This window comes from Macrosteles quadrilineatus, unplaced genomic scaffold (genome assembly GCF_028750875.1).
Source record: "Macrosteles quadrilineatus isolate MER2022 unplaced genomic scaffold, UCM_ALF_1.0 Scaffold_1__1_contigs__length_201487025, whole genome shotgun sequence".
Classification (NCBI taxonomy): Eukaryota; Metazoa; Arthropoda; class Insecta; order Hemiptera; family Cicadellidae; genus Macrosteles; species Macrosteles quadrilineatus.
Window position 1 is genome coordinate 189,292,356 of NW_026542594.1, and position 14,168 is coordinate 189,306,523.

The 14,168-nt window shown below is 37.2% G+C and overlaps 1 protein-coding gene across 1 annotated transcript; it reads right to left on the bottom strand.

The window, feature by feature from the left end:
* Positions 1-332: 332 nt before the first annotated feature.
* LOC128983368 (uncharacterized) lies at positions 333-14,168 on the bottom strand. Its single transcript, XM_054402628.1, has 15 exons — positions 14,043-14,168; positions 13,314-13,523; positions 12,405-12,576; positions 11,855-11,975; positions 10,379-10,589; positions 9,340-9,460; positions 8,243-8,345; positions 7,767-7,968; positions 6,432-6,532; positions 4,833-4,922; positions 4,245-4,446; positions 3,510-3,725; positions 3,004-3,127; positions 1,644-1,756; positions 333-540 (listed from the first exon to the last, which is right to left on the bottom strand). Exons 1-15 carry the CDS (start codon positions 14,083-14,085, stop codon positions 392-394), a joined length of 2,178 nt encoding a protein of 725 aa, XP_054258603.1. The 5' UTR covers positions 14,086-14,168; the 3' UTR covers positions 333-391.

Below are 14,168 nucleotides of genomic sequence, written 5' to 3' on the forward strand. Positions count from 1 at the left end.
TCAAGCCACGTGTCTCCTATTGCGACCCCTATTGCTACCGCAGTTTTGAGTTGTACTTCCCATCAGTCGCCGCTTTTGTACCGGGTGTTTCCTGTCTGTGGTGTTCTCCAAGAATTCTGCTCGTCTCTCGTAACCCTGTCACAGCAATGAGTCTTGTGATGGCCTTTTATTCTTAGTCGTTATCCTCTCATTCGTCCAAATGTTCCTAGCGACCTTTGGGAGGGATTTGCCTCCATTCCATCCCTTTCTTTCTCCCACGAGATTCTCCCTGAACCCAACAAGGAGCTGCTAATCCATGGGTATTAGGTGTAAAAGAAATCAAAATCGACAAGTGTTTTAACATTCTTTTAATTCAAATTGACCTGAGATGGGTGAACTTGTTTCAATATGTTTATAGTCCTGGAGGTACAGGAAGAAAGTCCCCACAAGTCGGGAATTTGTCCGGAGGACGAGGGAAGGTGTTAGCCTCTCCTACCTGCAGGATACCGCTCATTCCAGAATCCAGGTGGTAGGCAAAATGACAGTGGAAGAACCAGTAGCCTGGAATGTATACATTGCTTCATGAAGGTAAAATAAATCAACATTTTGCATAATCATCTATACCCTTAGCACTACGGTAGTGCTCCTGAACTTTTCTATTTTACCTTGTATTCATGGGCTTTCCCATATTTCATGGTTATAGTATTGTCATTATTTTTTCAGCAATGTATGTAAAATCTAGTAGTGGCATAAACTCTTTACAACGGCTGTCCATAAATTTATTTCTTAAACAAACTCCTGTCGCAGTCAAGCGTGCTTAAAATCTGACTCCAAAGATGATTTCTTTACTCTATTCACCATTTCTCGCCAGTTCCCATCTCAATTTGTTTAGTTTAGTTTTAGCTGATAATGATCTAATATGGAAAGTCAACGCTTCTGTCAAATACAAATACGATTTTTCCTACCATTGTTATTGGCTACTGCGACTTAAGCGTCACTGGAGATTGGAACTGACTAAAAGTGATGAAGAAAGTAAAGTACCCAGTGCTGGTATCAAATTTGAGCAAATTTAATGTGTCTTGACAAGAGCTTGTTGGAGAATTAATTAACAGACAGAGACAATCGTTGTAAACGATTTATCCATGAATTTTTTTTGTCCTAGGTCACTAGGCTGAGGCTCCGAACTGGGATTTTTTCACATTACTTCAGACTAGGCCTTGGGGTTGCGGCATTATCCCTTAGAAACATGCCTTGGAGATTGGTGGAACTCAAACCCAAGATCTCGGGGACCGAAGTCTTGCACTCTACCACTTCACCCGTTAGCTCCCCCAACAAAGGTAAACTTGAAATCGGTATAAATTGCTTGCAATAGGTATATAAACATAAGATTGATATCAATCTTTTTGGACTCAATCCGAACCAAAACCAATATTCGCTGATAGTAGACAACTAGATGAAGAGATTTCTAGACACATTGTTAACATATAATAAGAAATAGATGTTTTGTTATTCATTACAGATTACTGTATTACCAAATTATTTACTATTTAGGAGTGCTCGCATTAGAATAATTTAACATCAAGCTTACTTTAATAAATTAACCATCTGCTTTGTGTTTTAGGAGGTTTAAACTCACATTTCTATCACTATTCACTGTACTCTACCTGGGTTATCAGTAACAATCCTAGTGACAGCGTAGCCTCCAGCCGTGAGAGGGTAAGTATCTTTTGTGGCGAGGTCTTGAGGAATACGTGGCCTTCTGTCAGAGTCCAGATACCTAGGGCAAACAAGATTGTCACTAAGTGTGGTGAACACTAGATGAGAATTGTAACATTTCTTTTATTTATAGAATTTTTCAATTTAGAACCTATCATTGTCATTTATAATTTTATCGTTATCAGAAAGTTGGATAATTTTATTCTCTATTGGAGTTGCTATAGTTTGTTTATAAAATACCACAGAAATATATAATTGCTTAACAAAGTTAACCCCATTGCTACACTGGTTAAATTTGTGATTGCTGCACAGCATCTACAATCTCATGTTGGGTTACCCTCTGGATCAAGATGATGCAAAAATAAAAGGTTTAATTCACGTGTTGCGTCAATTGATCCTTAAGTTATGAAATAATTACGGCCGTTTCGTGCTGCTAAGCGAGCACATCTTCAGGTTGTGTGAACGTTAAAATATGGTCTTCTCATCCATGGATGGAGTCATCAGCACATTTAGGACACATAACACTAAACACATACAAAACATTTAAATATTTACATTAAAAAACTTGTCCAAGTAGTCCGGACACGAGTTGGGTAACTGGTAGCGGGAGATGATGAGAAACAGCCGTAGTTATTTCATAGCTTAAGGATCAATTGACGCTACAGGTAAATTAAACCTTTTTACAATCTACTTCTAAATTTGTTAACTTAAGTTTTTTTTTTAAATTTAGACTTTATCTCAAGTGCTACAGTCATTTTAACTTTCAACATAAATGATGCATGATTTTACCTACACCCTTCTTTTGTTTTTAAGATCAATTGAAGCAGTCAGCAGTGTGTGCTATCATTAGTATTGAGTGACGTAAATGGTGTTGGTACAAAATCTTTTTAAACTACATTTTCAAATTTAATTTTAAGTAAATTACATTATTTCATTGGATACAATGGATTCTCAATTTAAAGGTTTTTTAAGTATTGCCACAACTTTTCCTTGATTACTTAAGTTTCTTTAATCATTATGACAAGTTCTTAAGTATCTTTAACCTACTTTACCTAAAGTCATTAAATGCCACCCTCGTTTGGACCGGGCGTTTGGTTCCGCATACATATATCCACGGTCAGGTTGAGGTGTGTTACCTAAAGTCATTGTATTTATTTGTTTTCACTCGTTGCATTTTTTTAAGCCTTTACCTTGATTCGCTGTTACTTTATTCTGCGATTAGCTATTTAAAGTGCTGTCGTTAGGAAACCTAAAACCTCTTAACACTGCAACTACTTTATTTATTAATTGCTACAGTATAACTTTTACCTCATCAGCTGCAGATAGGATTGGTTGAAAGGCACTCCCTGCGGCATGACACCCTGTTCCACCATGTACATGTCGTAGCCGTGGAGGTGGATGGCATGGGAAATACCAGCCTGATCGTACTTAGCTGTAGAAAACAAAATACTTCTTGTAAAAATACTGTCCCATATCTTCGACTATTGATAGAACTAAATATTCCATCCGTAAAAAGTTGTTGCCATTTTTTTTTTCAAAATTTATGTTAAATTGAGCCGTTGACTCGCTGATGTTAATTACTGTTTTCCGTAAAAATAAAGTTAAACTGATAAAACGACTTTTTGTAAGCAATATGATATTTTATAATACATAAACTATCAAAGGAACAACAAATAATGGAGAAAATAGAATTTTTGACACTAACAAACTCTGTGACTGGCTCACTCGACTATGTTCTTTAGGAATAAGAAATTGGTGACATCTGGTTCATAAACGGAAAGTCTATTTTAGTATTCAAAAGTCAATTCCCTTACCTATATCAATGGCCACTATCTCCACCACACTGTTGGCTGGAACCTTCATCACATGCACACACTCTCTGTGTACGGTGTTCCAGGTGTTGGATCGATAACCTTCCGGAGGGCAGATGATGTTCCGGGGAACGTCCCGCGGCTGCGACAGGATAGGGGAGGGGGGGAACATGTTGACTATCCCGTTCACAGTGCTTCCAACTGGGTCGAATGGAGACTCTGAAATACAATTTTTTTATTTACCCAAATTGTGAATCAATGTTTATAAACATTGATTCACAATTTGGGTGAACCCTATAGGGTTGTGTCAATTAGGAAAGCTTGTATTGTTGATGTATTGTAGAAGGGGCGGACTTGGGGTCCCAGCTAGTCAGCTGAAGCTTAGTAGAGGACGATTGCTTGTAAGAAGAATAAGAAGCAAAACTTAGAGCACACCATTAGCGGAATTAAAGTAATTTATTTACCGTCTGTCCTCTGTACAGTAGTGTAAACATTTTTGTATTTTATATTTAAATTTATGGATCAACAAGAAGAGACATGATAAGAAGTGAAGAGATAAGAAGAGGAATAAATATATACAGTTTAAATGAAAAAATTTAAGAGAACAGAGAGAACTGGAGACAACATCTTCAGAAAATGCCAAGAGCAGGTTTCCACGGAAGATTTTTAATTACAACCCTAGAGGGAAGAGGGATGTTGGAAGACCTCGGAAGAGTACAATACTAAAGCGTAACTCACGTAAAAATCTATCATATTTTCTCCCATTGAACAGTTCCTCGTCTGTAAAGAAGTAGAATCCGAACGCCCAGACGATTCTCATGTCAGGTCGTCTGGCGAGCACTCGTGAAGGGGCGTTCCTTACGCCTCTCAAGTCTGCGACACACGGACCTAGTCTTTGCCTGGAGCGAGCCGTGCAGTTGGAATTGATTGGGTTTACTGTCTACGGACAAACATAAAACTGTTTATGCTGAAATTTACGTTATATATTTTGTGCAAAATAAGTTGAGGAATTTAGTCCATCAACAGTTCAATTGACATTATTTCTCATCCTTTTGGAAGTGTAGCTTGGTTTTTGTTAAAAGAATAAGGTAGATTGGAACTGTTAATTTTACTTTAGTTACTTCATTCCTGAGGTGACGTTGGAAATGTAAGAAAATTACTTTAAATATGTTTGATATGTGGAAACTAGAAACTCGCACTTATGAAGGCTATTTGCAAAATAACCAACCAACACAATTGTTCAAAGAAAGATGGCTTATTACATGAACTAGGAGGAATAGTTTTGCCCTATTTTATTAAGTTTTAGGAAGTTTATTAACTACTTACGATCCCAACTCTGTTGACGCTAGATTCCAGATGGTTGGGAGGTGCAGTCGAGGGTCGTTGTGGTCCTCCTTGGTATCTTAACACAGCAACCTTGACAACAAAATTATATTACTGCTTTGTTAAAAAAATAACTGTTTCAAATCCATTTTCGTGTAAGCCTTTAGAATAGACTGGAGATCTAGAATCGTTCAAGGATGCAATGATGGGACAAAAGCAAAAGAATTTTAAAGTAAATTTTTTTTTATCTTATAGTTGTTTGTTTCATCTTGTAATTTAAATTTTTTGCTTGAACTTGATTTAATATTCAAAATTTTATTATCTTTGTCAGTAATAATTTAACAAATTCTACGCAGGCATCCTTGGGTTCATGTAACTATATATTCCATTCCCAAGGCAATGTTGCTGCCAGTTTTTGGATCAAAACTGACATAGATGAATTTAGCCAACAACCAAATGGTGTAAATTACACATTTATGTCGAATATGCTAAACTTTTAACCAAGTCAAACTGATAGGACGGTTGTAAGCTATAGCATCTTTCATGCTACATAAACTATCTTACACACAAAAGCAAATGCAGAAAATATAATTTTAGACTTGTGAGCACTCTTAAGCCTGTGTCACACTTGGCTACTTACTAGCAGCTACCTAGTAGCAGCTACTGAAATAGCAGCTACTTTTGCTGTCACACTTATTTTGGTAGCGTCTATTCACTAGCTGCTACTACTAGTTTAGCTCAAGAGAAGTTATGTCCCAAAGACACGGATATTTCCTATACAGGTTCAAAAAATTAATCACATCTCCCCCACCCCACTTCGGATCACTCATGATTACTTCAGAAATTATTCAAAATGAACGAGAATAAACAAATCAGGTAGACAGCACGTGGTGCAAGTAGCCGCCAGTCTGCTATTGAAGCTGTCACACTGAGCGACAGTCGCTACTTGATAGCTGCTAGTTGGTCACGTGACTCACTAGCGCAGTTTAGTAGCACGGAAAGTTGGACATGTTCAACTTTCCATGCTAGTAAAATTTCACTAGCGCGCTACTCTTAGTAGCTGCTACTGCCTATGTCACATTGGCTACTAGTAGCTGCTATTTCGCTAGCTGCTAGTAAAGTAGCGTAGTGTGACATAGCCTTTAGGGTGACTCATTCCACTATGTTCTATTTCAATAACAAAATTGGATAGTCTATATAGAATGTCTTCTTCAGTATCCGAAATTCAATGGTGTTATACAATACGTGCAAGCAGTCTGGGCGCGCGGTTCCTTCTCTACTAGCCATTCTATATACATTTAACCCACCCCTTCCACCTCGCCTAGCCACGAAGACAGCTGAACAACCCCAGAGCTGTGTGGGCCAGATGTTTTTGCATTTTTGGTAATGAGCAATAAACACCCCCTTACACCCTGGGCCCTAGCGCAGCCACGCGCCCAGACTAAATGCGACTACTGTACATTGGTCCAGCACTGTAGGATTCAGCAGGGAATATATTTGGAAGAAAATGTACAAAATTAAAATGTTGGTTGTGAAAAGAAGTGTTTTAACAATCCGAGTACATAAAATGTTTGATCGGAACGCAGGATCAGAAAGACTCACCTGATTGGCTCTCATGTGTCTGCACAGTCCTACAGTCCTGACTTGCATCCAGTAAGCTCCGACCCTTTGGTTTGCATTGATCACTATACTGAATCTCTCCCCTGGTGACAGACACATTGGAATTTTAAACTTTAAATACTTGTGGCTAAAACTCTCTAGAAATAATCTCTATCTTTAACACGTTGTATGCGGCCGTTCTCTATTAGGTAAGGTGCTTGGCGCCCATCGGGTGCAACCGTACCCTATCAGGAACACACGGCAATGCCTTTCGTATATTTTTGTTTCTCTGTCAGCGTTGCTTGTACACTTTAGTCTCGCGTTGTGTGTTACTTGCTTTTTGTTGTGGTGTAAGTTGGTAGTAAATTTCCCCATAAAATCCCAAAGCAAGCTTAGAAATCAACTTGTTGTCCCGTCTTTCTCCCTCCAATTGGCAATACAATGGGACCGACTACGTTCCATGCAGTGCTGCTATCTGTGGGTATTTTAGCCATCTACATCACTCTCGTCGTAACACAGTTCATCACCACACATTATTTGCTATTTGTCAGACCGAAATTTGAAAGCCAATCGTCCGGCAATCTGGTTCGTTCGACGCGGCGTGGCACTGGGGCTTCGCCTGCCATTGATGGGCCGCAGCGAACGTGTTAAAATTTAATGCTTCCTATTTAACCTTATGATAGCATATACAAACATAAGAATATGTACCAGTACATTATGTATGCTAAGTTATTACATTCCTTACAAGCTTTCTACATTAAAGATTCATTGTACTCGCTTATATATCGATGTATCAGCAAAAGATTACTTTATGCTTAGTTCCGACTGGATTATAGAGAGTGTTTTGTCGTTTACTTCTTTGTTTTTTTTTATTTAAAAACTGTTGTCCTCTGATATAATCCATAAAGTAGTGTACAAATCCTAAATTTCACCCTAAAATAAGGGAGAGCATTTAGCATTTAACATTTAAGGGAGACATTTATTTAGCATTTAAAAGAAGAACATCTGCCAATATGGAACACACATCAAAACAAGCTTCGGTTTGTACATTACGATGAAAAGTCTACTTGGGGTATGCAAAATCATTTATCTTAGAGGAAAGCCATGCGGCTGATTAGGATTTTATTTTAAAGTCATAAAGTTCAGCTATTTTACCTGGCAAAATGAAAGTACAGGGGGGAATGGATACTCGAGTGTTGTAGTTTTTGTCATTTTGTCTGTATACTTTTAACCTTGGACACTAATATCCGTTGGAAAGCTAGCTGAACTCCATTCCTTTTCAGAAACAGAAACTCTTAAGTTATTTCAGTTGCTCCCTTCTACATAAACATATCTTACCAGGGGACATGGTGAGGCTGTTGACCCTGTAGGGTTTGGTTGGTTGAGCGTCTCCCCCGACGATGACCATATCGTGGTTCTGTACGGTGAACACGTATTGACATTCGAAGCAGGTTCCCGCGATGATATGGAACTTGTAACGGCTGCCTCGGGTCACGTTGAACTCGGCAATGGGAGTGTTGGCCAGCCTGGTGCCGTCCGCCTGACAAACAGTTAACAAATAAGTTAGAAAGAAGTGCTTTGGATTCTACTACGGCAGAAAGTAACATTACATAAGATTCTGAATGTTGAAGACTTCAGCTATCAAGACAACTTCACTCAAAGGGTTTCTTTCTGTTACATTCACCGTACCACAGTAATCGAGGGAACAACCATCATCTTTCTGTCAAAAAAATAAAAACTTTTAAATAAGTTTGTTTTGCAAAATTTTTATTTATTTATATTTTTTTATACAGTGTTTACATAAAATTACTGACCATGATGTACTGTCCTTTGCCTTGTATTAGGTAGCTAGCAGCCATCTGCTCTGTATCCCTGTATCTAAGACCGGGGAACATCCCGTCAGCCACCATGTGATACCTGGATAAAGAGGAACATTGAATAAAAGCTCATAATCTAAGTAAGCTAAGATCGAGTTATGTATATAAGTATGTAGCTAAGTGGATTTAGTGCTTGCATGGTACAGTAGACTCTCTCTCATCCGGATCGGCCTTGTCCGGACTCCCGGTAGTCCGGATCAGCAATCGTGATTTTTTTTAGTGGCTCAGTACAGTAGACTACCTTGAATAATGAAAAAACTCGGATAACACGGCGGTAAAAATTATTACCGGTGGAAGTGCATATGCCTGGGCTATCATTACTGTGGACCTGGAACAAAATTGAAAAAACGTCTATATACAGTACTGTGTATTTGATCGACTCTCGATAGTCCGGATTTTTTGTAATCCGGACCGGACGTCCGCCACATTAGTCCGGATGAGCGAGAGTCTACTGTTATCAGAATTTTGCCAGTTCAATACTGGTAAAAAAAAAATAAAAAATGTTTAATGGTTCCAAACTGGACACAGCTGTCCTTATTATTGGGATAATCAATGATATATGGCTTTAAAACCAGCTGATCATAGTCAGTAACAAAGCTGTCTAATTTATTAAACACTCATCGGTAAAAATTATCTAATCTATTACCCTAGACAATGGATGCTAAGGTAAAGGATTAGTAAAGGATGAATATAGTAATAATTATCTTGTAACAAGTGTTTGTGTTGCATATTTGGATAATCTGTTTATTTAGCTAGACTCATTGTATCACACAGTTAGTTATTTTTAGCGCTTGACTTAGGAATAATACATTAAAGGAGAAGGATTGGATATAGAACTAACTTAGCCAAGAAAAGAGTTTCAGACAGTTAAGAGTAAAAAAAATAATGGTTCTGTAAATATTTTGTGTGCTATCTCTGCCTGGAATCCTATTACCTATTCAACCACACAGAATATCTAGTAAAACTGAATAACTATATATTTTCCAGAGTCAATTGCATGCTGGTTATGTAAAGCTGAGACGATTGATACGTACCAATCCTGTACCACAATCACATGAGAAGGTAGGTCTAAGTCGTACTCCCTGTCGTTGGGATCTTCTGTCCTTGGTTGACGAACAAGAAGACTTCCTACAATGCCGTCAACTTTCTGTAGACCTGGTAGACATTAGATACATCAATGAAAATACCCACAATATATAATATCGCTTCACATTGTAACTGTACAATAATATTAGTTTTTATAAGTAGTACACAATTGGTTTTAATTTAATGAAAATTGAGCATTTATTATTTAAGGGTAAAAACAAAAACACGTAAAAACCATTTTTTTTTTTACTTAAAAACCTAGACCACCTTGTTCTTATGAGCTTTTAAGCTTTACATGTTCCTGCCAAATATGCAATAAAAATCAGACCAAAATTACTCGAGTATATATAAAGATTTTTTACCTCTGGAGACATCAAAATAGAAAAGGGTCTAGGTCTTGCCAGCTACGGTAACGGTAATATCACTTACTTTATCCCTATAGAGGAATTTGGTAAAATCAGTTTTTCCTCTTCTCCATTGTCCTTGATGACGTATTTTTTAAGCTAATAGAATTAAACTATGTCAATGACAAAGTGAAATAAATATTCCCTGCAATGAATTTCATTTATGAGGTGCCTGTTAGATTAAATATTCTCAACATTCCTCTAGTAACAGACTTTTTTGAGCAGTCTGAGCATTCTGATGAAAACTATCTCTTACTAGTTATGTATTTGATTTATTTAGCATGTTAAAAATTACACTACTGGTAGTGCATGTATTTAATGCTGAAGGACAATAAATTATTGTGATTCTGTAATTGATAGGTATGAGGGATGAAAAGTAACCGCATAGTGTGGAAAAACAGGAGTGAGAAGGCAAGAGGTGGGGGATGAGAAACGGTGGAAGGTTTGGTGAAGATGAAGAAGCCTTATCAACACTCAAATCCAATAATAACTGGTTGGTAAGATGTAATTTGTACATACTTGTGTGACTATTGAGTTTTTAAAGTAGAATACAATGTTACCAACCTCAAAAAATTATACTTACCATCATGAGAGTGGTAGAAATGCAGTCCGGGATCTTCTGCGCGGAAAGTGTAACGGAAAATCTGCGACTCCTCTATAGGACACTGTGTAACCATCGGAACTCCGTCCATGAACTTACTGTTCCGTTGACGTACTCCGTGCCAATGTACTGCAGTGCTGCGACCTGGCATGTGGTTCTTTACATCCACTACGATCAGATCTCCCTCACACACCTAAAACAAATCAAAGTGTACAAATGTAAATTTCTGAAAAAAAAACAAAGTGAAAAACACAATAAAAGGGGAGCAGCTATGATTTCATCATTGTTTTGATCAAAATGTAAACTTCTGTTGTAGAATATAGTCAATGTAGATTTGATTTTTGCTATATTACACTGTTTAAAATTTAAAAAAAAACCACTATACAAGTTCATTTAGGCTTGTCAACTGGATTTGATCAAGCCTAATCGAGTTTATTTATGCAAAAACTGGTTCAAACAATGAGATTTCAAGATAGATATTTGACTGTGTGTGTAGGAGCGTGAGTTCTCTAAATCAGCTGTTCTGACAATCCTGCAAAGCTCAGTTAGATGTATTTAGTAGGATTTTAGATTACTGAACAGGATTTTCGAGGAGATAGACTGAACAGCTTCACCGTTTCTTCTACTTATCTATAACTGAAAATATTCTGATGTTTTGTTGTTTTGTTAAAGCAGCTGCTTAGAAAAACATTTTTTTACAAAATCTCTGGCCGTCCAAAAGATCTTGAATCATCAATTTCAAGTTTATTTCAAATGCTTTATGCGCCATCAGACAACATTTTTGAAGTGGTTGGATCTGTTGAAGAAACTTTCCTTGATTTCTTTTGGTGGTGGATAATTTGTTGTGGTAAATTTCTTCTCTTGAATTGTGTTCTACCAAGAGGTTCTCAAAGAAGTTTTCTTCAAGAGAGTAGTCCTATTATTAATTACCTTTGTTGTTGTTGCCTGGGAAGATGTCTTTACCCTATGCATTTCAAAGGCTTGTGTGGCATCTTCAAGGTTCTCATTAAACTATATCCTCATTACCAACACTATATATTTACAAAAATATTTGCACCTATGGGGGTCACTAGTATTGGGGTCGGGTCGATCGAACAAAGCAACAACAAACAGGTGGAGTCACGGCAGAAAGTATTTCTTTCTTTGTTTAATTTCTCGGACAAAAGATGTTGAAATTTAGGTTTTTAGATTGTTTAGGGTAGTTTGTAGCTTTCCTAGTTTATGTATGGTCGGGCGGGTGCTTTGATCTTTGTGGTGTTGCCTGTTTGTCGCTGTATTACCAGTTTTGTTAGTTTCAATGATGCATATTAATTTAAAAATTGTAAAGCCGGCGTAGTCTTCTTCTTTGGTTTAGGAGGGTGTTCAATCCATTTACATTTATTTACATGTTTTTATAATAAACCCTAAACAAAAGACCTAATTTTTAACCTATTAGAATAAAATAATATTTGCCGTTACCTGAATGGAGGGTCCAGGCATTCGCCTGTTGATGGTAAGCACTGCTTTCTCAAAACCATCAGCTGTCACACATCCTCTGGCGAAGCAATCAGAGATGTTGGTGAGGCAGTCATTACAAGCTCTGCACATACAAACATAGGTGAAGACATAGTAAATCATTGTCACATGGTATTAAAATGTGTTCCTTGGACCTGGTTTTCTTTTAAAACTAACGGTTGGGTCTTCTTACTGTCAGTAAACTAAATGGAGAATTTTATTTTACATGTTACTAAAACGTTAATTTTATGTCCTGAGTGAGACGAGGGATCAGGAAAGCTAAGTATTTCGAGAACTTTTTGTGTGCACTTGAAAATCTTTTCTTAGGTGAGTTAGCCATCTATGTATTCCTTCTATGTTCTTCTGAATGAAACAAGGTGTAAGGAAAACATAAGTTTTTTCAGAACTTTTTGTGTGCACTTGTAACTTTTTTTATGTGAGTTAGCCATCTATGTACTACTTCTTCTTTATTTTGTCCTAGCAAGTATTCTGAGGTTTTTAAACTTTTACTCACTTGCCCAGCACTGAGTACGGCTCAAAGACGAAGCGATAGTAGCACACCTTAGGGTCATTTTTTTTGCAAGGGCGAGTGCAACTGTTCCCCGGGAGGTTGGCCGGGTTGTCGTAGAGACCGGAGTCTACATCATCTATCTGTAGGAAGTCGAGGAGTCTTCCTCTTGTACTTGCTGTGGAAAAGTAACAGTAGTATACCTGTTTCATCACATTAACCACCCTGTTTTGTTGTGAAAGAGGTAATCTATTGTAATTGAAAATAAGGAACACAGACTTTTGATAAAAGCATGATTTGCACACATACAAACTGCATACTTGAATGAAAGGAGTTGATGAGAAAATTTCTCAGATTATAAGCGGGTTTATCAAAATCTAACACTATTCCCAAGCACCAACCTCAACTAAAGGGTTGTATCTAATCACATTTAAATATTGAATACAGGTCAGCTAACACATTATACTGTTTGGCAGATTTAAACTTTGACTCTCATTAAGATTTTCTGTGTTTGCAATCAAGTTATTAGTTTTGATTCTGACACATTATGGTGTTTTTTTCACTAAATATTTCAGATTTTGCCTTTATGTTGGGTAATAAGTGTGTGTAACAATGTTGTCTGTAGGTCTCAAAAGTTTGGACTTAGTTGTTTCGTTGTTTGTGTAGATAAGTAGTTAGAGTGCAAGCCTTCAAATCTAAAGGTTGCTGGTTGGATTCCAAGCAAGATCGTTTTGGACCCAGATGCAATTTTTTATTGGGCTATCAATTAATGATCCTAAACAAAAGGTTGTTGTTAGATAGTAAAAAACCCCAGGGCTTAAGACTGTCCCCTTTTAAAAACATGTTACAACATTGCCAGTGTTGTAGAAGCACACACAAAAAAACAATCATTTAAGATGCCATCAGTATACTCACTGTCTGCCGGCCGTCCGTTGTTGACGTTCTCGTAGTTGTTTGCGCTCGGAGGCGGCTGCTGCGAGTTCTGTATCCTCTGCGCCTCAGTCTGCGCTACTCTGTCACGGTAGTTGTCAAACGCTCTGTACTGCGACGGATCTTCCCCGTTCCTCCAGTTCTGTGGATTGTTGTTGTGGTATTGGTTGCTGTCTGACCCTTGTGACTCGCCATCTAAAAAGATGTTACAAAGTCATGCTCGTATTAAGCCAGAACCTATAGTGTCTGGCAGTAAATATATTTGGTCAATCAGCTTAATAGCATTACAGATAATTTTTAAATCAATGTATATTTTACAAACAAATCTATATGTTTTATTATACCTTATATCAGTTTTGACATAGATAAGATTATTTTAGTGATTAACTTTTAGAAAATAATTTTAGTGTGAGAGAGGAAACAAATTTTGTATGTAAGAATTTCAATTATTTTTTTACAGGCTTCTTGTGTTTCTTATCTCATGTGCGTAAACTTTGTCTTTCAAAAATAAGATAACTTTTGATTTGAATAATAGTCTTTTTTAATTTAGGAAAAACACTTGAAATATGGCATGTGGTACTAAACACTGGTTCTGGGTTCTATTAGTATTAATAAACATTTTTGCTGTCATATACTGTATGAAAAAATTTGTACTAAGAAAATCAGCCACCGTTTAAGTTTAAAACATAATTTAAAAGACTTGGTTTATTATACCTTGAACTACGATCAGAAAAAGTAGAAACAAAAATATTCCCATTTTGGAACAAATTCAACAAAACTACAGACAGCCGACCTGTCGATCGGACAGCTGGGCACTACCAGACGGCAACATTGCAAATA

What these genes read in the sequence shown, in the direction of transcription:
- LOC128983368 (XM_054402628.1), bottom strand. Translation starts at nt 14,085, where the DNA reads ATGGGAATATTTTTGTTTCTACTTTTTCTGATCGTAGTTCAAG. An exon ending in GCAAAGGACAGTACATCATG is followed by an intron (nt 7,969 to 8,242) that starts GTCAGTAATTTT and finishes ACTGTTTGTCAG; the next exon opens with GCGGACGGCACCAGGCTGGC. An exon ending in GATAGTGGCCATTGATATAG is followed by an intron (nt 3,128 to 3,509) that starts GTAAGGGAATTG and finishes TGTTTTCTACAG; the next exon opens with CTAAGTACGATCAGGCTGGT.